This window comes from Oncorhynchus masou, chromosome 12 (assembly GCF_036934945.1).
Source record: "Oncorhynchus masou masou isolate Uvic2021 chromosome 12, UVic_Omas_1.1, whole genome shotgun sequence".
NCBI lineage: Eukaryota > Metazoa > Chordata > Actinopteri > Salmoniformes > Salmonidae > Oncorhynchus > Oncorhynchus masou.
The window spans coordinates 93,931,939-93,958,286 of NC_088223.1; the positions used below are offsets into that span (position 1 = coordinate 93,931,939).

The following is a 26,348-nucleotide window of genomic DNA, read 5'->3' on the forward strand; positions in this document are numbered from 1 at the left end:
ACTAGTCTAGTCTGATCTGTGTTCTTCATCATCAACTAGTCTAGTCTAGTCTACTGATCCATGAACTTCATCATCAACTAGTCTAGTCTACTGATCCATGTTCTTCATCATCGTCTAGTCTAGTCTACTGATCCATGTTCTTCATCATCAACTAGTCTAGCCTGATCCATGTTCTTCATCATCAACTAGTCTAGCCTGATCCATGTTCTTCATCATCAACTAGTCTAGTCTGATCCATGTTCTTCATCATCAACTAGTCGAGTCTGATCCATGTTCTTCATCATCAACTAGTCTAGTCTACTGATCCATGTTCTTCATCATCAACTAGTCTAGTCTACTGATCCATGTTCTTCATCATCAACTAGTCTAGTCTACTGATCCATGTTCTTCATCATCAACTAGTCTAGTCTACTGATCCATGTTCTTCATCATCAACTAGTCTAGTCTACTGATCCATGTTCTTCATCATCAACTAGTCTAGTCTACTGATCCATGAACTTCAACATCAACTAGTCTAGTCTACTGATCCATGTTCTTCATCATCAACTCTTCTAGTCTGATCCATGTTCTTCATCATCAACTAGTCTAGTCTGATCCATGTTCTTCATCATCAACTAGTCTAGTCTACTGATCCATGTTCTTCATCATCAACTCGTCTAGTCTGATCCATGTTCTTCATCATCAACTCGTCTAGTCTGATCCATGTTCTTCATCATCAACTAGTCTAGTCTGATCCATGTTCTTCATCATCAACTAGTCTAGTCTACTGATCCATGTTCTTCATCATCAACTAGTCTAGTCTACTGATCCATGTTCTTCATCATCAACTAGTCTAGTCTGGTCTACTGATCCATGTTCTTCATCATCAACTAGTCTAGTCTGGTCTACTGATCCATGTTCTTCATCATCAACTAGTCTAGTCTACTGATCCATGTTCTTCATCATCAACTAGTCTGGTCTACTGATCCATGTTATTCATCATCAACTAGTCTAGTCTACTGATCCATGTTCTTCATCATCAACTAGTCTAGTCTGATCCATGTTCTTCATCATCAACTAATCTAGTCTGGTCTACTGATCCATGTTCTTCATCATCAACTAGTCTAGTCTGGTCTACTGATCCATGTTCTTCATCATCAACTAGTCTAGGCTACTGATCCATGAACTTCAACATCAACTAGTCTAGTCTACTGATCCATGTTCTTCATCATCAACTAGTCTAGTCTGATCTGTGTTCTTCATCATCAACTAGTCTAGTCTAGTCTACTGATCCATGTTCTTCATCATCAACTAGTCTAGCCTGATCCATGTTCTTCATCATCAACTAGTCTAGCCTGATCCATGTTCATCATCAACTAGTCGAGTCTGATCCATGTTCTTCATCATCAACTAATCTAGTCTGGTCTACTGATCCATGTTCTTCATCATCAACTAGTCTAGTCTGGTCTACTGATCCATGTTCTTCATCATCAACTAGTCTAGTCTACTGATCCATGTTCTTCATCATCAACTAGTCTGGTCTACTGATCCATGTTATTCATCATCAACTAGTCTAGTCTACTGATCCATGTTCTTCATCATCAACTAGTCTACTGATCCATGTTCTTCATCATCAACTAGTCTAGTCTGATCCATGTTCTTCATCATCAACTAGTCTAGCCTGATCCATGTTCTTCATCATCAACTAGTCTAGCCTGATCCATGTTCTTCATCATCAACTAGTCTAGTCTGATCCATGTTCTTCATCATCAACTAATCTAGTCTGGTCTACTGATCCATGTTCTTCATCATCAACTAGTCTAGTCTGGTCTACTGATCCATGTTCTTCATCATCAACTAGTCTAGGCTACTGATCCATGAACTTCAACATCAACTAGTGTAGTCTACTGATCCATGTTCTTCATCATCAACTAGTCTAGTCTGATCTGTGTTCTTCATCATCAACTAGTCTAGTCTAGTCTTCTGATCCATGTTCTTCATCATCAACTAGTCTAGCCTGATCCATGTTCTTCATCATCAACTAGTCTAGCCTGATCCATGTTCTTCATCATCAACTAGTCGAGTCTGATCCATGTTCTTCATCATCAACTAGTCTAGTCTGATCCATGTTCTTCATCATCAACTAGTCTAGTCTACTGATCCATGTTCTTCATCATCAACTAGTCTAGTCTACTGATCCATGTTCTTCATCATTAACTAGTCTAGTCTACTGATCCATGTTCTTCATCATCAACTCGTCTAGTCTGATCCATGTTCTTCATCATCAACTCGTCTAGTCTGATCCATGTTCTTCATCATCAACTAGTCTAGTCTGATCCATGTTCTTCATCATCAACTAGTCTAGTCTACTGATCCATGTTCTTCATCATCAACTAGTCTAGTCTGATCCATGTTCTTCATCATCAACTAATCTAGTCTGGTCTACTGATCCATGTTCTTCATCATCAACTAGTCTAGTCTACTGATCCATGTTCTTCATCATCAACTAGTCTAGTCTACTGATCCATGTTCTTCATCATCAACTAGTTTAGTCTAGTCTACTGGGAGTCAGAAATCTTTCTGATTGAGAGGGGGTCAAATACTTATTTCCCTTATTAAAATGTAAAATGAATTTATATCATTTTTGACAGGCGGCTTTCTGATTTTTTTTGTTGTTATTCTGTCTCTCACTGTTCAAATAAACCTACCATTAAAATTATAGACGGATCACTTCTTTGTCAGTGGGCAAACGTACAACATCAGCAGGGGATCAAATACTGTTTTCCCTCACTCTAGCTTTTAGCTGTTAACACGAGAGAGCAGTTAGCTGTTAACACGAGAGAGCAGTTAGCTGTTAACACGAGAGAGCAGTTAGCTGTTAACACGAGAGAGCAGTTAGCTTTTAACACGAGAGAGCAGTTAACTGTTAACACGAGAGAGCAGTTAGCTGCTGACACGAGAGCGCAGTTAGCTGTTGACACGAGAGAGCAGTTAGCTGTTGACACGAGAGAGCAGTTAGCTGTTAACACGAGAGAGCAGTAAGCTGTTGACACGAGAGAGCAGTTAGCTGTTGACACGAGAGAGCAGTTAGCTGTTGACACGAGAGAGCAGTTAGCTGTTGACACGAGAGAGCAGTTAGCTGTTGACACGAGAGAGCAGTTAGCTGTTGACACGAGAGAGCAGTTAGCTGTTAACACGAGAGAGCAGTTAGCTGTTAAAATGAGAGAGGAGTTAGCTGTTAACATGAGAGAGCAGTTAGCTGTTAACACGAGAGAGCAGTTAGCTGTTAACACGAGAGAGCAGTTAGCTGTTAACACGAGAGAGCAGTTAGCTGTTAACACGAGAGAGCAGTTAGCTGTTAACACGAGAGAGCAGTTAGCTGTTAACATGAGAGAGCAGTTAGCTGTTAACATGAGAGAGCAGTTAGCTGTTAACATGAGAGAGCAGTTAGCTGTTAACATGAGAGAGCAGTAAGCTGTTAACATGAGAGAGCAGTTAGCTGTTAACATGAGAGAGCAGTAAGCTGTTAACATGAGAGAGCAGTTAGCTGTTAACATGAGAGAGCAGTAAGCTGTTAACATGAGAGAGCAGTTAGCTGTTTACATGAGAGAGCAGTTAGCTGTTTACATGAGAGAGCAGTTAGCTGTTTACATGAGAGAGCAGTTAGCTGTTTACATGAGAGAGCAGTTAGCTGTTTACATGAGAGAGCAGTTAGCTGTTTACATGAGAGAGCAGTTAGCTGTTTACATGAGAGAGCAGTTAGCTGTTTACATGAGAGAGCAGTTAGCTGTTTACATGAGAGCAGTTAGCCGTTTACATGAGAGAGCAGTTAGCTGTTTACATGAGAGAGCAGTTAGCTGTTTACATGAGAGAGCAGTTAGCAGTTAGCTGTTAACATGAGAGAGAAGTTAGCTGTTAACATGAGAGAGCAGTTAGCTGTTAACATGAGAGCAGTTAGCTGTTAACATGAGAGAGCAGTTAGCTGTTAACATGAGAGAGCTGTTAGCTGTTAACACAAGAGAGCTGTTAGTTGTTAACATGAGAGAGCTGTTAGTTGTTAACATGAGAGAGCAGTTAGCTGTTAACATGAGAGAACAGTTCGCTGTTAAAGCGAGAGAGCAGTAAGCTGTTAACATGAGAGAGCAGTTAGCTGTTAGCTGTTAACATGAGAGAGCTGTTAGTTGTTAACATGAGAGAGCTGTTAGTTGTTAACATGAGAGAGCAGTTAGCAGTTAGCTGTTAACATGAGAGAGCAGCTAGCATTTAGCTGTTAATATGAGAGAGCAATTAGCATTTAGCTGTTAACATGAGAGAGCAGTTAGCTGTTAACATGGGAGAGCAGTTAGCTGTTAGCTGTTAACATGAGAGAGCAGCTAGCATTTAGCTGTTAACATGAGAGAGCAGTTATCTGTTATTTGTTAACATGAGAGAGCAGTTAGCTGTTAACATGGGAGAGCAGTTAGCTGTTAGCTGTTAACATGAAAGAGCAGTTAGCTGTTAGCTGTTAACACGAGAGAGCAGTTAGCTGTTAGCTGTTAGCTGTTGACATGAGAGAGCAGTTATCTGTTAACATGAGAGAGCAGTTACCTGTTATTTGTTAACATGAGAGAGCAGTTAGCTGTTAACATGAGAGAGCAGTTAGCTGTTACCATGAGAGAGCAGTTAGCTGTTAACATGAGAGAGCAGTTAGCTGTTAACATGAGAGAGCAGTTAGCTGTTAACATGAGAGAGCAGTAAGCTGTTAACATGAGAGAGCAGTTAGCTGTTAACATGAGAGAGCAGTTAGCTATTAACATGAGAGAGCAGTAAGCTGTTAACACGAGAGAGCAGTTAGCTGTTAACATGAGAGAGCAGTTAGCTGTTACCATGAGAGAGCAGTTAGCTGTTACCATGAGAGAGCAGTTAGCTGTTAACATGAGAGAGCAGTTAGCTGTTACCATGAGTGAGCAGTTAGCTGTTAACATGAGTGAGCAGTTAGCTGTTAACATGAGAGAGCAGTTAGCTGTTAACACGAGAGAGCAGTTAGCTGTTAACACGATAGAGCAGTTAGCTGTTAACACGAGAGAGCAGTTAGCTGTTAACACGAGAGAGCAGTTAGCTGTTAACACGAGAGAGCAGTTAGCTGTTAACACGAGAGAGCAGTTAGCTGTTAACACGAGAGACCAGTTAGCTGTTAACATGAGAGAGCAGTTAGCTGTTAACATGAGAGAGCAGTTATCTGTTAACATGAGAGAGCAGTTATCTGTTAACATGAGAGCTGTTATCTGTTAACATGAGAGAGCAGTTAGCTGTTAACATGAGAGAGCAGTTAGCTGTTAACATGAGAGAGCAGTTATCTGTTAACATGAGAGAGCAGTTATCTGTTAACATGAGAGAGCAGTTATCTGTTAACATGAGAGCTGTTATCTGTTAACATGAGAGAGCAGTTAGCTGTTAACATGAGAGAGCAGTTAGCTGTTAACATGAGAGAGCAGTTAGCTGTTAACATGAGAGAGCAGTTAGCTGTTAACATGAGAGAGCAGTTAGCTGTTACCATGAGAGAGCAGTTAGCTGTTAACATGAGAGAGCAGTTAGCTGTTAACATGAGAGAGCAGTTAGCTGTTAACATGAGAGAGCAGTTAGCTGTTGACACGAGAGATCAGTTATCTGTTAACATGAGAGAGCAGTTATCTGTTAACATGAGAGAGCAGTTATCTGTTAACATGAGAGCTGTTATCTGTTAACATGAGAGAGCAGTTAGCTGTTAACATGAGAGAGCAGTTAGCTGTTAACATGAGAGAGCAGTTAGCTGTTAACATGAGAGAGCAGTTAGCTGTTAACATGAGAGAGCAGTTAGCTGTTACCATGAGAGAGCAGTTAGCTGTTAACATGAGAGAGCAGTTAGCTGTTAACATGAGAGAGCAGTTAGCTGTTACCATGAGAGAGCAGTTAGCTGTTAACGTGAGAGAGCAGTTAGCTGTTCACACGAGAGAGCAGTTAGCTGTTAACATGAGAGAGCATTTAGCTGTTAACACGAGAGAGCAGTTAACTGTTACCACGAGAGAGCAGTTAGCTGTTACCATGAGAGAGCAGTTAGCTGTTAACATGAGAGAGCAGTTAGCTGTTAACATGAGAGAGCTGTTAGCTGTTAACATGAGAGAGCAGTTACCTGTTATCTGTTACCATGAGAGAGCAGTTAGCTGTTAACACGATAGAGCAGTTAGCTGTTAACACGAGAGAGCAGTTAGCTGTTAACACGAGAGAGCAGTTAGCTGTTAACACGAGAGAGCAGTTAGCTGTTAACACGAGAGAGCAGTTAGCTGTTAACACGAGAGACCAGTTAGCTGTTAACATGAGAGAGCAGTTAGCTGTTAACATGAGAGAGCAGTTAGCTGTTAACATGAGAGCTGTTATCTGTTAACATGAGAGAGCAGTTAGCTGTTAACATGAGAGAGCAGTTAGCTGTTAACATGAGATAGCAGTTAGCTGTTAACATGAGAGAGCAGTTAGCTGTTAACATGAGAGAGCAGTTAGCTGTTAACATGAGAGAGCAGTTAGCTGTTAGCTGTTAACACGAGAGAGCAGTTAGCTGTTAACATGAGAGAGCAGTTAGCTGTTAACACGAGAGAGCAGTTAGCTGTTAACGTGAGAGAGCAGTTAGCTGTTAACATGAGAGAGCAGTAAGCTGTTACCATGAGAGAGCAGTTAGCTGTTAGCTGTTAACACGAGAGAGCAGTTAGCTGTTAACACGAGAGAGCAGTAAGCTGTTACCATGAGAGAGCAGTTAGCTGTTAACATGAGAGAGCAGTTAGCTGTTACTATGAGAGAGCAGTTATCTGTTAACATGAGAGCTGTTATCTGTTAACATGAGAGAGCAGTTAGCTGTTAACATGAGAGAGCAGTTAGCTGTTAACATGAGAGAGCAGTTATCTGTTAACATGAGAGCTGTTATCTGTTAACATGAGAGAGCAGTTATCTGTTAACATGAGAGCTGTTATCTGTTAACATGAGAGAGCAGTTAGCTGTTAACATGAGAGAACAGTTAGCTGTTAACATGAGAGAGCAGTTAGCTGTTAACATGAGAGAGCAGTTAGCTGTTAACATGAGAGAGCAGTTAGCTGTTAACATGAGAGAGCAGTTAGCTGTTACCATGAGAGAGCAGTTAGCTGTTAACATGAGAGAGCAGTTAGCTGTTAACATGAGAGAGCAGTTAGCTGTTAACATGAGAGAGCAGTTACCTGTTTTCTGTTAACACGAGAGAGCAGTTAGCTGTTACCACGAGAGAGCAGTTAGCTGTTACCATGAGAGAGCAGTTACCTGTTACCATGAGAGAGCAGTTAGCTGTTACTATGAGAGAGCAGTTATCTGTTACCATGAGAGAGCTGTTAGCTGTTACCATGAGAGAGCAGTTAGCTGTTCACACGAGAGAGCAGTAAGCTGTTAACATGAGAGAGCAGTTACCTGTTATCTGTTAACATGAGAGAGCAGTTATCTGTTAACATGAGAGTGCAGTTAGCTGTTAACATGAGAGAGCAGTTAGCTGTTAACATGAGAGAGCAGTAAGCTGTTAACATGAGAGAGCAGTTACCTGTTATCTGTTAACATGAGAGAGCAGTTAGCTGTTAACATGAGAGAGCAGTTAGCTGTTAACATGAGAGAGCAGTTAGCTGTTACCATGAGAGAGCAGTTAGCTGTTAACATGAGAGAGCAGTTAGCTGTTAACATGAGAGAGCAGTTAGCTGTTAACATGAGAGAGCAGTTAGCTGTTAACATGAGAGAGCAGTTACCTGTTTTCTGTTAACGCGAGAGAGCAGTTAGCTGTTACCACGAGAGAGCAGTTAGCTGTTACCATGAGAGAGCAGTTAGCTGTTACCATGAGAGAGCAGTTAGCTGTTACTATGAGAGAGCAGTTATCTGTTACCATGAGAGAGCTGTTAGCTGTTACCATGAGAGAGCAGTTAGCTGTTCACACGAGAGAGCAGTAAGCTGTTAACATGAGAGAGCAGTTACCTGTTATCTGTTAACATGAGAGAGCAGTTATCTGTTAACATGAGAGTGCAGTTAGCTGTTAACATGAGAGAGCAGTTAGCTGTTAACATGAGAGAGCAGTAAGCTGTTAACATGAGAGAGCAGTTACCTGTTATCTGTTAACATGAGAGAGCAGTTAGCTGTTAACATGAGAGAGCAGTTAGCTGTTAACACGAGAGAGCAGTTAGCTGTTAACATGAGAGAGCAGTTAGCTGTTAACATGAGAGAGCAGTTAGCTGTTAACGTGAGAGAGCAGTTAGCTGTTAACATGAGAGAGCAGTTAGCTGTTAGCTGTTAACACGAGAGAGCAGTTAGCTGTTAACATGAGAGAGCAGTTAGCTGTTAACACGAGAGAGCAGTTAGCTGTTAACGTGAGAGAGCAGTTAGCTGTTAACATGAGAGAGCAGTTAGCTGTTACCATGAGAGAGCAGTTAGCTGTTAACATGAGAGAGCAGTTAGCTGTTACTATGAGAGAGCAGTTAGCTGTTCACACGAGAGAGCAGTTAGCTGTTAACACGAGAGAGCAGTTAGCTGTTAACATGAGAGAGCTGTTAGCTGTTAACACGAGAGAGCAGTTAGCTGTTAACACGAGAGAGCAGTTAGCTGTTAACATGAGAGAGCTGTTAGCTGTTAACATGAGAGAGCTGTTAGCTGTTAACACGAGAAAGCAGTTAGCTGTTAACATGAGAGAGCATTTAGCTGTTAACACGAGAGAGCAGTTAGCAGTTAGCTGTTAACATGAGAGAACAGTTAGCTGTTAACATGAGAGAGCAGTTAGCTGTTAACATGAGAGAGCAGTTAGCTGTTAACATGAGAGAGCAGTTATCTGTTAACATGAGAGAGCAGTTAGCTGTTAACATGAGAGAGCAGTTAGCTGTTAACATGAGAGAGCAGTTAGCTGTTAACATGAGAGAGCAGTTAGCTGTTAACACGAGAGAGCAGTTAGCTGTTAACATGAGAGAGCAGTTAGCTGTTAACACGAGAGAGCAGTTAGCTGTTAACATGAGAGAGCAGTTATTTCATCACTCAACTCCATATTATAGTTTTCTGTGACATAATGTCTCCTGTTTTATAGTTGAGGAAGTTGAAGCACTTCTGACTCCATGGTATGATCTCAGTCAGATATGACTGTACTGCAGTAGAGCTCAGCTTCAAAATGTCAGTGATTCATTTAGTAATACCTGAGCCCTGCCCGGAGCCTAGTTAGTGATGAATTAACATGTTTATGATGTCAGGGTCGACATCAGGGTCGTCTGACTCGGTTCGTGTAGCAGAGCTCTACTGCAGACGGGATGAACTCAGGCCGTGTTGTGTCTCTCTTAAAAGGGTCCATGCAGAAAACACGTGCACTTTATAAAGGGTCTGTGCCGTGATGAAATGGACTGCCCTCATTTCCCTCCCTCCTCTCTGCCCCATTGAACACACGACAAGTGTATTTTCTGCTGTGTAACAACAGGATGATCAAATTAAGATGCATCTGTTTCTCTGTGCTATGAGTCTGAAGGTGGTAACAACTTCTCCCTCTTCTCCTTCTCCCCCCTCCTCTCCTCTCTCTCCCTCCTCCCTCGTCTCCATCCCTCTTCTCTTCTCCTCTTCCTCTCCCTCCTCTTCTCTCTATCTCCCTCCTCTCCTCTCTCTCTCCCTCCTCCCTCTCCTCTCTCCCTCCTACTTCCCCCTCTCTCCCTCTTCTTCTTCTCCCCCCTCCTCTCCTCTTCCTCCCTCTCCTCTCTCTCCCTCCTCTTCCTCCCTCTCCTTCCTCTTCCTCCCTCTCCTCCCCTCTCCCCCCTCCTGCCTCTCTTCTCTCTCCCCCTCCTCCCTTGTCTCTTCTCCTCTCTCTCCCCCTCATTCCATGTCTCCTCTCCTCCCTACTCTCCTTCCTCTTCCCCCTACTCTCCCTCCTCTCCCCACCTCCTCCCTTGTCTCCTCTCCTCCCTCCTCTATCCTCCCACCTCTCCATCTCTCCTCCCTCCTCTCTCCTCTCCCTCCCTCATCGTCTCCCCCTCCCTCGCCTCCTCTCCTTCCTCTCCTCCCCCCTCCCTCCACTCCTCTCCCTCCTCCTCCCTCCTCTCCCACTTCCTCCCCCCCTCCCTCCTCTCCTCTCTCTCCCCCTCCCTCACCCCCCCTCCTCCTCTCCTCTCTCTCCCTCCTCTCCTCTCTCTCTCTCCCTCCTCCCTCTCTTCACTCCCTCCTCTCCCCCCTCTTCCATCCTATCTTCTTCCTCCCTCCTCTCTCCCTCCTCTCCCCTCCTCCATTCTCTCCTCTTCCTCCCTCTCCTCTCTCTCTCTCCTCTCTCCCCCCTCCCTACTCTCCTTCCTTCCCCATCTCCTCTCTCTCTCCCTCCTCTCCTCTGTTTCCCCCCCTCCTCCCTCTCTCAGTGATTTTGAAGGTGGTAGCGACCTTGTTGAAGAGCTGTAGTCCTGAACTGATGGAGGTCAAGACGCTGTTCCTGTCTGACATGATCAAACTGTTCAGCAGCAGCCGAGAGAACAGACGGTGAGGACACACCACACACACCACACACACCACACACACACACACCACACACACCACACACACCACACACACCACACACACACACACCACACACCACACACACACCCACACACACACACACCACACACACACCCACACACACACACACACACACACACACACACACACACACACACACACACACACACCCACACACACCACACACCCACACACACACACACACACACACACACACACACACACACACACACACACACACACACACACACCACACACACACACACCCACACACACACACACACACACACACACACACACACCACACACACCACACGCACCACACACACACACACACACACACACACACACACCACACACACACACACCACACCCACACACACCACACCCACACACACCACACACACACCCCACACACACCACACACACACACCACACACACACACACACCACACACACACACACCACACACACACACACACACACACACACCACACACACCACACACACCACACACACAACACACACAACACACACACACACACACACACCACACACACACACACCCACACACACCACACACACACACACACACACCACACACACACCACACACACACACACACACACACACACACACACCACACACACACACACCACACACACACCACACACACACCACACACACCACACACACACACACACACACACACACACACACACACACACACACACACACACACACACACACACACACACACACCACACACACCACACACACACCACACACACCACACACACACACATATACACCACACACACATACACCACACACACACACACACACACCACACACACCACGCACACACCACACACACACGCACACACCACACACACACACCACACACACACACACCACACACACCACACACACACACACACACATACACCACACACATATACACCACACACCACACACACACAACGCACACACCCACACACCACACACCACACACACACACCACACACCACACACACACACACCACACACACCCTATGAATAGTTGAGATGTTAACTTGTCCAACTCTAGGTTGTCTTGGTTATAGCAACCATAACAACATTATTGATCGCAGTCTATTATAGATGATATATTGTGTGTCTCTAGGTGTCTGTTACAGTGTTCAGTGTGGCAGGACTGGATGTTCAGTCTGGGTTACATCAACCCCAAGAGCCCAGAGGAACAGAAGATGATGGAGATGGTCTATAACATCTTCAGGATCCTGCTCTACCACGCCATCAAGTATGAGTGGGGGGGATGGAGGGTCTGGGTGGATACCTTGTCCATCGCTCACTCCAAGGTAAACACACGCTGTGTAGGAGTTGGTGTGTGTGTGTGTGTTAATTGGACACGTCCCACAGGAAGCAGTATTTAAATTGAATTTTCCACCTTCTCCCCCCCCCCGCCCCCCAGAACTACCCTACGCCTTGACCTCTTTCTCCCCTCTAGATGACATCCTGTAACTAGTGAGGTCTGAACGCCCAACAACCTGCCCACCAGACTCCATCCCCTCCTCCATCCCCTCCTCCCTCCTCCATCCCCTCCGCCATCCCCTCCTCACTTCTCCATCCCCTCCTCCCTCCTCCATCCCTCCTCCCTCCACCCTACTCCATCCCCTCCTCCCTTCTCCATCCCTCCTCCCTCCTCCATCCCCTCCTCCCTTCTCCATCCCTCCTCCCTTCTCCATCCCCTCCTCCCTTCTCCATCCCCTCCTCCCTTCTCCATCCTCTCCTCCCTTCTCCATCCCCTCCTCCCTTCTCCATCCCTCCTCCCTTCTCCATCCCCTCCCACCATCCTCCATCCCTCCTCTATCCTTCCTCCCTTCTCCATCCCCTCCTCCCTCCTCCATCCCTCCTCAATTCTCCATCCCCTCCTCCATCCCCTCCTCCCTCCGCCATCCCCTCCTCCCTCTGCCATCCCCTCCTCCCTTCTCCATCCCTCCTCCCTTCTCCATCCCCTCCTCCATCCCCTCCTCCCTCTGCCATCCCCTCCTTCCTTCTCCATCCCCTACTTCCTTCTCCATCCCATCCTCTCTCCGCCATCCCCTCCTCCCTTCTCCATCCCTCCTCCCTTCTCCATCACCTCCTCCCTCCTCCATCCCCTCCTCCCTTCTCCATCCCTCCTCCATCCCCTCCTCCCTCCTCCATCCCTACTCCCTCCGCCCTACTCCATCCCCTCCTCCCTTCTCCATCCCTCCTCCCTCCTCCATCCCCTCCTACCTCCTGCATCCCTCCTCCCTCCGCCCTACTCCATCCCCTCCTCCCTTCTCCATCCCCTCCTCCCTCCTCCATCCCTTCTCCATCCCCTCCCCCATCCTCCCTCCCTCCTCCATCCCTCCTCCATTCTCCATCCCCTCCTCCCTCCTCCATCCCCTCCTCCCTCCGCCATCCCCTCCTCCCTCTGCCATCCCCTCCTCCCTTCTCCATCCCTCCTCCCTTCTCCATCCCCTCCTGCATCCCCTCCTCCCTCCGCCATCCCCTCCTTCCTTCTCCATCCCCTACTTCCTTCTCCATCCCCTCCTCTCTCCGCCATCCCCTCCTCCCTTCTCCATCCCTCCTCCCTCCTCCATCCCTCCTCCCTCCTCCATCCCCTCCTCCCTTCTCCATCCCCTCCTCCCTTCTCCATCCCTCCTCCATCCCCTCCTCCATCCCTCCTCCCTCCGCCCTACTCCATCCCCTCCTCCCTTCTCCATCCCCTCCTCCCTTCTCCATCCCTCCTCCCTCCTCCATCCCCTCCTCCCTTCTCCATCCCTCCTCCCTCCTCCATCCCCTCCTCCATCCCTCCTCCCTCCACCCTACTCCATCCCCTCCTCCCTTCTCCATCCCCTCCTCCCTTCTCCATCCCCTCCTCCCTCCTCCATCCCTCCTCCCTCCGCCCTACTCCATCCCCTCCTCCCTTCTCCATCCCCTCCCCCATCCTCCATCCCCTCCTCCCTTCTCCATCCCCTCCTCCCTTCTCCATCCCCTCCTCCCTCCTCCATCCCCTCCTCCCTCCTCCATCCCTCCCTCCCTCCTCCCTACTCCATCCCCTCCTCCCTTCTCCATCCCCTCCTCCCTTCTCCATCCCCTCCCCCATCCTCCATCCCTCCTCCCTCCTCTATCCTTCCTCCCTTCTCCATCCCCTCCTCCATCCCTCCTCCCTCCGCCCTTCTCCATCCCCTCCTCCCTTCTCCATCCCTCCTCCCTCCTCCATCCCCTCCTCCCTCCTCCATCCCTCCTCCCTCCGCCCTACTCCATCCCCTCCTTCCTTCTCCATCCCCTCCTCCCTTCTCCATCCCCTCCTCCCTCCTCCATCCCCTCCTCCCTCCGCCATCCCCTTCCTCCCTCTGCCATCCCCTCTTCCCTTCTCCATCCCTCCTCCCTTCTCCATCCCCTCCTCCCTTCTCCATCCCCTCCTCCCTTCTCCATCCCTCCTCCCTCCTCCATCCCCTCCTCCCTTCTCCATCCCCTCCTCCCTTCTCCATCCTCTCCTCCCTTCTCCATCCCTCCTCCCTCCTCCATCCCTCCTCCCTCCTCCATCCCTCCTCCCTTCTCCATCCCCTCCTCCCTCCTCCATCCCCTCCTCCCTTCTCCATCCCCTCCTCCCTCCTCCATCCCCTCCTCCCTCCTCCATCCCCTCCTTCCTCCTCCATCCCTCCTCCCTCCGCCCTACTCCATCCCCTCCTCCCTCCTCCATCCCTCCTCCCTCCTCCCTTCTCCATCCCTTCCTCCCTTCTCCATCCCCCCTCCTCCCTTCTCCATCCCTCCTCCATCCCCTCCTCCCTTCTCCATCCCTCCTCCATCCCCTCCTCCCTTCTCCATCCCTTCCTCCCTTCTCCATCCCCTCCTCCCTTCTCCATCCCTCCTCCCTCCTCCATCCCTCCTCCCTTCTCCATCCCCTCCCCCATCCTCCATCCCTCCTCCATCCCTCCTCCCTCCTCTATCCTTCCTCCCTTCTCCATCCCCTCCTCCCTTCTCCATCCCCTCCTCCATCCCCTCCTCCCTCCGCCATCCCCTCCTTCCTTCTCCATCCCCTACTTCCTTCTCCATCCCCTCCTCTCTCCGCCATCCCCTCCTCCCTTCTCCATCCCTCCTCCCTTCTCCATCACCTCCTCCCTCCTCCATCCCCTCCTCCCTCCTCCATCCTCCATATATATGGGGGATTGGAAATGATGAAAATAATGACATTGATAGAACCAACCATCTATCTACAATGTTAAAGCTGCTCACTAAATATATATATTTAAAACTCCATGGTACCCCCTCCCAGAGTGCAAAGAACCTTGGCATGACCCTGGACATGACCCTGGACACAAACATCCTGTCATTCTCTGCCAACGTCAGCAGTGACTCGCTCCTGCATCCACAGAGTACGACCTTTCCTCAGGCAGGAAGTGGCGCAGGTCCTTGTCCAGGCGCGCTTGTCGTCTACCTCAACTCGGTTCCCCGGGTTGTGCCGTCAAACACCCCCTGCAACTTATCCAGAACGATGCTGCCCGCCTGGTGTTCAACCTTCCCAGGTTTTCCCATGTCACCCCGCTCCTCTTCACACCCCACTGGCTTCCAGTTGAAGTTCACATCCACTACAAGACCATGGTGCTTACCTACGGAGCATCAAGAGGAACTGCCCCTCCCTACCTTCAGGCTCTGATCAAACCCTACACCCCAAACCGAGCACTCCTCTGGTCTCTTGGTCCTCTCACATCTAAAGGAGGGCAGCCCAGGCCAAGCTCTTCTCTGGTCTCTTGGCCCTCCCACCTCAAAAGGAGGGCAGCCCAGGCCAAGCTCTTCTCTGGTCTCTTGGCCCACCCACATCTAAAGGAGGGCAGCCCAGGCCAAGCTCTTCTCTGGTCTCTTGGTCCTCTCACATCTAAAGGAGGGCAGCCCAGGCCAAGCTCTTCTCTGGTCTCTTGGCCCTCCCACCTCAAAAGGAGGGCAGCCCAGGCCAAGCTCTTCTCTGGTCTCTTGGCCCTCCCACCTCTAAAGGAGGGCAGCCCAGGCCAAGCTCTTCCCTGTTCTCTTGGCCCTCCCACCTCTAAAGGAGGGCAGCCCAGGCCAAGCTCTTCTTCGTCCTGGCTCATAGTGGATTCAGTTGAAACGAAAATGGCAGAGTTCCTGCCCATCTTCTGAAAACAGCTGAAATCCCCTCCTCTTCAAACAGTGTCTTAAATGATCCCACAGACCCCCCCCCCCTCCCGAGAACAAACGAAAAGCTCTGAATTTGCTGATACTTTGAGGAAATGTGAACTTACTGTGGTCGTCTCACTTAGCTATCTTAAGATGAATGCCTTGACTGTAAGTCGTTCCAGATAAGAGCTAAATGACTAACATGTAAATGTAATTAAAGGAAGTAGAATTTTACTCAATAAAATGCAATGAAATTCAAACGTCTCATTCCTTACCATAGACATGTTTATATTGACGTAATGTATGGTTCCTTACCATGTAACATAATGATGAAACATTTTGATTTTTAAAACTCATTCTCCTAAAACTATTTGGAAAATTCTAAGATCATGTTGTGGGTTGTCTCTAATAATTCATAATTATCTTATATGTTTTTAAATATCAGAAGAAAAAAATACATTTCCCAGAATGCATTAGATCAAACATTGCTGGGAAGGAACAATATCATGACAAAGAAAAAAAAATCTGTTTGACATCTTTGAGTTATTATCAAAGTAATATTTGAAATGGTATCTGTATTCTAAGCCCTTTATCCTTTTGATAAAAGATTTGTTAAAGGAATGAGACATAAATATTTCATTTCTCAGTTGAATTGGTTTGATTTAAATTCTACTTCCTTCAAATGTAATTCAAATGATGCTTCCTGACGGGGGTGGCCAATCAAAATGTAATTCAAATGATGCTTCCTGACGGGGGTGGCCAATCAAAATGTAATTCAAATGATGCTTCCTGACGGGGGTGGCCAATCAAAATGTAATTCAAATGATGCTTCCTGACGGGGGTGGCCAATCAAAATGTAATTCAAATTAATTGTTTGAATTCAATTCAATTCAGAATTTGCCCTGTTGTGTTTGTGTGTTTTGTGTGTATGTGCATGCATGCGCTAACTCTGGCTAAGATGTTAATGATTATTAGTTATTGATCATGTCTCTTCCATAGGTAACGTACGAGGCCCATAAGGAGTACCTGGCTAAGATGTACGAGGAGTACCAGCGGCAGGAGGAGGAGAACATCAAGAAGGGGAAGAAAGGTTCCGTCTCCACCATCTCCGGCCTCTCGGCCACGCCCACCCCCGTCGTCAACGGCAACCTGGAGATCCGCGAGCTGGACGACCACTCACAGACACAGACCCCAGAAAGCGAGGCCGAGTACGGAGAGGGCGGAGGAGTGGATTCCAGGAACCTGCTCGCTGAGGGAGGGGTGGAGACGAAAGGACCCAACAGGGGGGCATTGACCCCTGGGGAGCAGGGGTCAGGGGAAAGGGACGAAGTTCATGACCTCCTGGTGGATATCAAGGCGGAGAAGGTGGAGGCTACGGAGGTCAAATTAGATGACCTGGATCTATCCCCGGAAGGGACGGTGGGAAGAGGAGGGATGGAGGGACTGGATGGAGGAGGGATTGGAGGGATAGGAGGACGGAGGATGGAGGGACTCGGTGGAGGAGGGAGAATGGAGGGACTGGGTGGAGGAGGGATAGGAGGAGGGAGAATGGAGGGACTGGGTGGAGGAGGGATAGGAGGAGGGAGAATGGAGGGACTGGGTGGAGGAGGGATAGGAGGAGGGAGAATGGAGGGACTGGGTGGAGGAGGGATAGGAGGAGGGAGAATGGAGGGACTGGGTGGAGGAGGGATAGGAGGAGGGAGAATGGAGGGACTGGGTGGAGGAGGGAGAATGGAGGGACTGGGTGGAGGAGGGATAGGAGGAGGGAGAATGGAGGGACTGGGTGGAGGAGGAAGGATGGAGGGACTGGGTGGAGGAGGGATTGGAGGAGGAAGGATGGAGGGACTGGGTGGAGGAGGGATAGGAGAGATTGGAGGAGGAAGGATGGAGGGACTGGGTGGAGGAGGGATAGGAGAGATTGGAGGAGGAAGGATGGAGGGACTGGGTGGAGGAGGGATAGGAGGAGGAAGGATGGAGGGACTGGGTGGAGGAGGGATAGGAGGAGGAAGGATGGAGGGACTGGGTGGAGGAGGGAGGATGGGGAACGGGCCCCTGGTGGAGGTAGACTCCCTGCTGGACAGTGCCTACTGTGTCGTGGTGCGGAAGCTGAATGGCAACCACAGTAACCTGGTGCCTAAAGATGACACGGTGGTCACGGGGGCGGGGCCTGACACCATGAAGGATGATGGGAACATGGGTCCGCTCATCATCCTCGCTGACGAGAAGGACAGCGTCCCGAACAACACAGGATTCCTCTTCAGCAAGGTAGAGGTTAAAGATGTGGTTTTGTTGTAGGAATATTATGTTAATAATGGATTTGAAGAACAATGTAATGGGGTCAAAACACTGCAGATGTATTAATAAATGAGCACCAGGCATTGTTACAGTATTTTAATTAATAAATAAGCACCAGGCATTGTTACAGTATTTTAATTAATAAATAAGCACCAGGCATTGTTACAGTATTTTAATTAATAAATAAGCACCAGGCATTGTTACAGTATTTTAATTAATAAATAAGCACCAGGCATTGTTACAGTATTTTAATTAATAAATGAGCACCAGGCATTGTTACAGTATTTTAATTAATAAATAAGCACCAGGCATTGTTACAGTATTTTAATTAATGAATAAGCACCAGGCATTGTTACAGTATTTTAATTAATAAATAAGCACCATATATTGCTGCAGTATTTTAATTAATAAATAAGCACCAGGCATTGCTACAGTATTTTAATTAATAAATAAGCACCAGGCATTGTTACAGAATTTTAATTAATAAATAAGCACCAGGCATTGTTACAGTATTTTAATTAATAAATAAGCACCAGGCATTGTTACAGTATTTTAATTAATAAATAAGCACCAGGCATTGTTACAGTATTTTAATTAATAAATAAGAACCAGGCATTGTTAGTCATTAATTAAAACCTACAGGACGGTCTCTCTCCAGGAACAGGGTTGGAGTTAAAACCTACAGGAGGGTAGCTCTCCAGGAACAGGGTTGGAGTTAAAACCTACAGGACGGTCTCTCTCCAGGAACAGGGTTGGAGTTAAAACCTACAGGAGGGTAGCTCTCCAGGAACAGGGTTGGAGTTAAAACCTACAGGAGAGTACCTCTCCAGGAACAGGGTTGGAGTTGAAACCTACAGGAGGGTAGCTCTCCAGGAACAGGGTTGGAGTTAAAACCTACAGGAGGGTAGCTCTCCAGGAACAGGGTTGGAGTTAAAACCTACAGGAGGGTATCTCTCCAGGAACAGGGTTGGAGTTAAAACCTACAGGAGGGTAGTTCTCCAGAAACAGGGTTGGAGTTAACACCTACAGGAGGGTATCTCTCCAGGAACAGGATTGGAGTTAAAACCTACAGGAGGGTTTCTCTCCAGGAACAGGGTTGGAGTTAAAACCTACAGGAGGGTAGATCTCCAGGAACAGGGTTGGAGTCTTGGAGAGACTTGCTGAATTGTCTTTCTATCTTTTTAAGGTTGATGAGAAGCTTCTTCCAGCGCTGGCTGCCACAGACCCCCTGGTCCTTCCCAGCCCGGACCAGCCCCTCTCCTCAGGCCCCGTCCACTCCTCCAACTGCCCCAGCGATGACCTGAGTCTTCTGGCCCACATGACCTCATGCGGAGGCTCAGACCATGGAGGGCTCCCCGAAGACGGGCCCTTCAATATCCAGAGCCCCCTGGCTGACATCAGCTCCATCGCCCAGAGAGAGAGCCAGGCAGCTGAGATGCAGGGCTACCCAGAGGTAGAGGTGCCGTCTGGGGCAGATGGAGAGGTGGCGGGGGGTAAGGCTGGAGGTGACGCGGCTCGCACCACATCTGATACAGACAGATCTGATGATGGGAAGGACAAAGAGATGGAGAAGATACAGACCACCGCTACTACTCAGGTGGGTGACAGAAATATCTTACCTCAAATGTAGGCCGTCATTGTAAACAAGAATTTGATCTTTACTGACTTGCCAAGTGAAATAAATGTAAAAAAAATAATAATAAATGGAATAAGAAAAAAAATATGTTTTAAACCAAGTGAGATAACTCTGCTCCTTCCATTGCTACTGTAATTAGCCATGTCTTCAATAACTGAGAGACTGATCTAAGCTAATGTTTACACAGCTGGCTAACACAGCTGGCTAACACAGCTGGCTAACACTGTTGGCTATCACAGCTGGCGAACACTGTTGGCGAACACTGTTGGCTAACACTGTTGGCTAACACAGCTGGCTAACACTGTTGGCTAACACTGTTGGCTAACACTGTTGGCTAACACTGTTGGCGAACACTGTTGGCTATCACTGTTGGCTAACACAGCTGGCTAACACTGTTGGCGAACACTGTTGGCGAACACTGTTGGCTAACACTGTTGGCGAACACTGTTGGCTATCACTGTTGGCTAACACAGCTGGCTAACACAGCTGGCTAACACTGTTGGCGAACACTGTTGGCTATCACTGTTGGTTAACACAGCTGGCTAACACAGCTGGCTAACACAGCTGGTTAACACAGCTGGCTAACACAGCTGGTTAACACAGCTGGTTAACACAGCTGGTTAACACTGCTGGCTAACACAGCTGGCTAACACATTTACATTTACATTTAAGTCATTTAGCAGACGCTCTTATCCAGAGCAACTTACAAATTGGTGAATTCACCTTCTGACATCCAGTGGAACAGCCACTTACAATAGTGCATCTAAATCATTTAAGGGGGGGTGAGAAGGATTACTTATCCTATCCTAGGTATTCCTTGAAGAGGTGGGGTTTCAGGTGTCTCCGGAACAGCTGGCGAACACTGTTGACTATCACTGTTGGCTATCACTGTTGGCTAACACAGCTGGCTAACACAGTTGCACCCGTTGCAGTAAATAGATCCCAAACAATCCTGATACCTTCAAACAAAAAAAACCAGCTAACTTAGTTACTTATTTTTATTTTATTTTACCTTTATTTAACCAGGCAAGTCAGTTAAGAACACATTTTTATTTTCAATGACGGCCTGGGAATGGTGGGTTAACTGCCTGTTCAGGGGCAGAACGACAGATTTGTACCTTGTCAGCTTGGGGGTTTGAACTTGCAACCTTCTGGTTACTAGTCCAACACTCTAACCACTAGGCTACCCTGACGCCCTCCAACTGGATGGGGCCTAGTTATTAGCTTAGCTTCTGTAGCTGTTTTATTTTCAATATTCAGGTTGTTTTGACTGATGTTTTTAAGCTCGTGTATTGTTTCCCTCCACAGTGATCCAGTTTGAGAGAGACCTAGCTATTTAGCTTAGCCGATTAGCTTTTTGCTGAAGATATTGTTGTTAGGCGAGCAATTGTAGTTAACCAATTCAGCTGTCATTGTTTCTAGTTTACCACCATTCCTTTACCCTCCTCCCTAGGTGCTTCACGGTCGTTACGGCGACCCAGTCAGAGCATAACCTGTCTCTCTACTTCCCCCAACAGGCACTCCGTGGTCATCCGGCGGCCCAGTCAGAGCGTGACCTGCGTGTGGACCTGGCCTTTAGAGGGATGATGACAGAACCCATGACGGAGGAGCAGCGACGCCAGTTCAGCCCCGGGCCTCGCACCACCATGTTCCGTATCCCAGAGTTTAAGTGGTCACCCATGCATCAGCGCCTCCTCACAGACCTGCTGTTCGCCCTGGAGACCGACGTGCACGTGTGGAGGAGGTGAGGGTGGTCGGACTGTTTGTTTACGTCCATGTTAGTGAGCATTTCTCATTTGTCTCGAGATAATCCATCGTGATCATTGCACCTTGTGCTGGGGACAGTAAAAGGCCACTCTAAAATGGGTTTAAGTTTAATTACGCAACACAATGCCACAGATTGCTCTTGTTTTGACGAAGCAATTGGCACACTGACTGCAGGAATGTCCACGAGAGCTGTTGCCAGATAATATAATGTTAATTTCTCTACCATAAGCCGCCTCCAATGTTGTTTTAGAGAATTTTAGAGAATTTGGCAGTACGTCCAACCGGCCTCACAACCACATGTAACCATGCCAACCCAGGACCTCCATATCTGACTTCTTCACCTGCGGGATTGTCTGTCTGTTTGATGAAACTGAGGAGTATTTCTGTCTGTAATAAAGGCTTTTTGTGGGGAAAAACACATTCTGATTGGCTGGGCCTCACTCTCCAGTAGATAGGCCTGGCTCCCAAGTCGGTGGGCCCATGCCCTCCCAGGCCCACCCAGGGCTGTAGGGCCTAATCAATGTATTTACATTGACTGATTTCCTTATATGAACTGTAAATTAGTAAAATCTTTGAAAAAAAGTAAGGGGTTTTATGTGTGTATATATATATTTTTTTTTCTCATTTTGTCTGTCATAGTTGAAGTGTACCTATGATGAAAGTTACAGGCCTCTTTCATCTTTTTAAGTGGGGGAACTTGCACAATTGGTGGCTGACTAAATACTTTTTTGCTCCACTGTATAGATATATATATGTATAGATATGTATGTGTATATATTAATGTGTGTATATATATATATATATATATATATATATATATATAAACACACTTATATATATATTTTTATATTGTGATGTCAGTATGGGGTATGGTGATGTCAGTATGTGGTGTTGTGATGTCAGAATGGGGTATTGTGATGTCAGTATGTGGTGTTGTGATGTCAGAATGTGGTATTGTGATGTCAGAATGGGGTATTGTGATGTCCTGTATGGGGTATTGTGATGTCAGTATGGGGTATTGTGATGTCAGTATGGGGTATTGTGATGTCAGTATGGGGTATTGTGATGTCAGTATGGGGTATTGTGATGTCAGTATGGGGTATTGTGATGTCAGTATGGGGTATTGTGATGTCAGTATGGGGTATTGTGATTACAGTATGGGGTATTGTGATGTCAGTATGGGGTATTGTGATGTCAGTATGGGGGTATTGTGATGTTATTATGGGGTATTGTGATGTCAGTATGGGGTATTGTGATGTCAGTATGGGGTATTGTGATGTCAGTATGGGGTGTTGTGATGTCAGTATGGGGTATTGTGATGTCAGTATGGGGGTATTGTGATGTCAGTATGGGGTGTTGTGATGTCAGTTTGGGGGTATTGTGATGTCAGTATGGGGGTATTGTGATGTCAGTATGGGGGTATTGTGATGTTATTATGGGGTATTGTGATGTCAGTATGGGGTGTTGTGATGTCAGTATGGGGTGTTGTGATGTCAGTATGGGGTATTGTGATGTCAGTATGGGGTGTTGTGATGTCAGTATGGGGTGTTGTGATGTCATTATGGGGTATTGTGATGTCAGTATGGGGTATTGTGATGTCAGTATGGGGTATTGTGATGTCAGTATGGGGTGTTGTGATGTCAGTATGGGGTGTTGTGATGTCATTATGGGGTATTGTGATGTCAGTATGGGGTATTGTGATGTCAGTATGGGGTATTGTGATGTCAGTATGGGGTGTTGTGATGTCAGTATGGGGTGTTGTGATGTCATTATGGGGTATTGTGATGTCAGTATGGGGTATTGTGATGTCAGTATGGGGTGTTGTGATGTCAGTATGGGGTGTTGTGATGTCATTATGGGGTATTGTGATGTCAGTATGGGGTATTGTGATGTCAGTATGGGGTGTTGTGATGTCAGTATGGGGTGTTGTGATGTCAGTATGGGGTGTTGTGATGTCAGTATGGGGTATTGTGATGTCAGTATGGGGTATTGTGATGTCAGTATGGGGTATTGTGATGCCAGTATGGGGTATTGTGATGCCAGTATGGGGTATTGTGATGCCAGTATGGGGTATTGTGATGTCAGTATGGGGTATTGTGATGTCAGTATGGGGTATTGTGATGTCAGTATGGGGTATTGTGATGTCAGTATGGGGTATTGTGATGTCAGTATGGGGTATTGTGATGCCAGTATGGGGTATTGTGATGTCAGTATGGGGTATTGTGATGCCAGTATGGGGTATTGTGATGCCAGTATGGGGTATTGTGATGTCAGTATGGGGTATTGTGATGTCAGTATGGGGTATTGTGATGTCAGTATGGGGTATTGTGATGTCAGTATGGGGTATTGTGATGTCAGTATGGGGGTATTGTGATGCCAGTATGGGGTGTTGCGTGTAGATTGATTAGGGGGGAAACTTATTCCACATTTTTCAGACTGAATTGAAAATATTTCAAATATTATTATTTTTTACCAATCTACACACAATACTCCATAAAAAATGTAGTGAAATATAGAAATATGATTTACTCACTCCCCGTAGTCAATACATGTTACGTATACACAGTAGGTCAGATTAACAAGATCAAGATACATGAAATTAGTAACGAATTACATTTACAAAATGTATTCTCAGCAGTCAGTCTTTCAGAGGGAATAATGGAAGCTCAATGAAAGTGTTTGTAATAAAATAGTTATTCTGTGGAATCTTCCAGGATGTAAGGAATGATGTCAGAATGACTAGCAGGTGCAGACAATGACACAGAAAATTACCTGGAGGCGTATCATCCCCCTAGTGTAAAACAGTGTATTATTAACCTCTCACTCTCTCCTCTCTCCCATTTTCCATCTTCTCTCTTCCTTTCCTCTGTCCCCTATCCTATCCTCTCCTCTCCTCTCCTCTCTCCCATTTTCCATCTTCTCTCTTCCTCTCCTCTCCTCTCCTCTCCTCTCCTCTCCTCTCCTCTCCTCTCCTCTCCTCTCCTCTCCTCTCCTCTCCTCTCCTCTCCTCTCCTCTCCTCTCTCCAGCCATTCGACCAAGTCAGTGATGGACTTTGTGAACAGCAATGAGAACATCATCTTTGTCCACAACACCATTCATCTCATCTCTCAGATGGTGGACAACATCATTATTGCCTGTGGAGGAATCCTTCCTCTACTCTCTGCTGCCACATCCCCCTCTGTAAGTGTGGCTCACTGCTGCCCCCTTTTGGTGGGGAGGGAAACTGCAGGACGACTCATGTTGATCAGACGTGGGGCCTCATGTATCAAACGTCCCACATTTCTCTGTAAATTCTGCCGTGCGTGAAGATTCTAGGATTTGTGTACGCAACATGTTACGGGGATTTATCAAACTGTGTCGAACGCAACATATACGCATGTTTTCATTGATAAATCAGAACCTTAGTATATTTGTGCGCTTGTGAACGAGTATTACATTCCTGCCTGGAAAACACCCTCCATTCACCTTTTATGGGAACAAAAACGCCCTCATTCGCTAGCACCTAACGGCCACTCAGCACCTAGCGGCCACTCAGCACCTAACGGCCACTCAGCACCTAACGGCCACTCAGCACCTAGCGGCCACTCAGCACCTAGCGGCCACTCAGCACCTAACGGCCACTCAGCACCTAACGGCCACTCAGCACCTAACGGCCACTCAGCACCTAACGGCCACTCAGCACCTAACGGCCACTCAGCACCTAACGGCCACTCAGCACCTAACGGCCACTCAGCACCTAACGGCCACTCAGCACCTAACGGCACCTAACGGCCACTCAGCACCTAACTGCCACTCAGCACCTAACGGCCACTCAGCACCTAGCGGCCACTCAGCACCTAACGGCACCTAACGGCCACTCAGCACCTAACGGCCACTCAGCACCTAACGGCACCTAACGGCCACTCAGCACCTAACGGCCACTCAGCACCTAACGGCACCTAACGGCCACTCAGCACCTAACGGCCACTCAGCACCTAACGGCACCTAACGGCCACTCAGCACCTAGCGGCCACTCAGCACCTAACGGCCACTCAGCACCTAACGGCACCTAACGGCCACTCAGCACCTAGCGGCCACTCAGCACCTAACGGCACCTAACGGCCACTCAGCACCTAGCGGCCACTCAGCACCTAGCGGCCACTCAGCACCTAGCGGCCACTCAGCACCTAACGGCCACTCAGCACCTAACGGCCACTCAGCACCTAACGGCCACTCAGCACCTAACGGCCACTCAGCACCTAGCGGCCACTCAGCACCTAGCGGCCACTCAGCACCTAACGGCCACTCAGCACCTAACGGCCACTCAGCACCTAACGGCCACTCAGCACCTAACGGCCACTCAGCACCTAGCGGCCACTCAGCACCTAGCGGCCACTCAGCACCTAACGGCCACTCAGCACCTAACGGCCACTCAGCACCTAACGGCCACTCAGCACCTAACGGCCACTCAGCACCTAGCGGCCACTCAGCACCTAGCGGCCACTCAGCACCTAACGGCCACTCAGCACCTAACGGCCACTCAGCACCTAACGGCCACTCAGCACCTAACGGCCACTCAGCACCTAGCGGCCACTCAGCACCTAGCGGCCACTCAGCACCTAACGGCCACTCAGCACCTAACGGCCACTCAGCACCTAGCGGCCACTCAGCACCTAGCGGCCACTCAGCACCTAGCGGCCACTCAGCACCTAGCGGCCACTCAGCACCTAACGGCCACTCAGCACCTAACGGCCACTCAGCACCTACAGATCAGGTTGCATGACCTTGTTTTCTGATTTCCATTTAACTCGCCTCTTGTTATGAATATATATTCAGTTTAACACCTGATAGTGCTGCTTCCTCTCTGGCTCCTATTGTTCATTATATTCAACAACAATACTGCATTGGTTTATATCTCAACTTTTAATTATTTTGAATTTATAACCTTGAGTTCTCAATCAAACTAAAGTATTCTGACTTGATTTTCTAAGTTCTGCTCATTGTTTTAAT

At 47.6% G+C, this 26,348-nt stretch overlaps 1 protein-coding gene across 1 annotated transcript in view; it reads left to right on the top strand.

Moving 5' to 3' along the window:
- The window catches only part of LOC135551081 (neurobeachin-like), a 304,485-nt gene that overhangs the window by 178,918 nt on the left and 99,219 nt on the right, over positions 1 to 26,348 (top strand). The window contains exons 22-28 of the mRNA XM_064982478.1: positions 10,362 to 10,479; positions 11,663 to 11,855; positions 16,660 to 17,084; positions 17,619 to 17,925; positions 19,142 to 19,552; positions 21,109 to 21,335; positions 24,386 to 24,539. Of these exons, the coding sequence (XP_064838550.1) occupies positions 10,362 to 10,479; positions 11,663 to 11,855; positions 16,660 to 17,084; positions 17,619 to 17,925; positions 19,142 to 19,552; positions 21,109 to 21,335; positions 24,386 to 24,539 (1,835 nt within the window). The remainder of the gene's footprint in view (positions 1 to 10,361; positions 10,480 to 11,662; positions 11,856 to 16,659; positions 17,085 to 17,618; positions 17,926 to 19,141; positions 19,553 to 21,108; positions 21,336 to 24,385; positions 24,540 to 26,348) is intronic.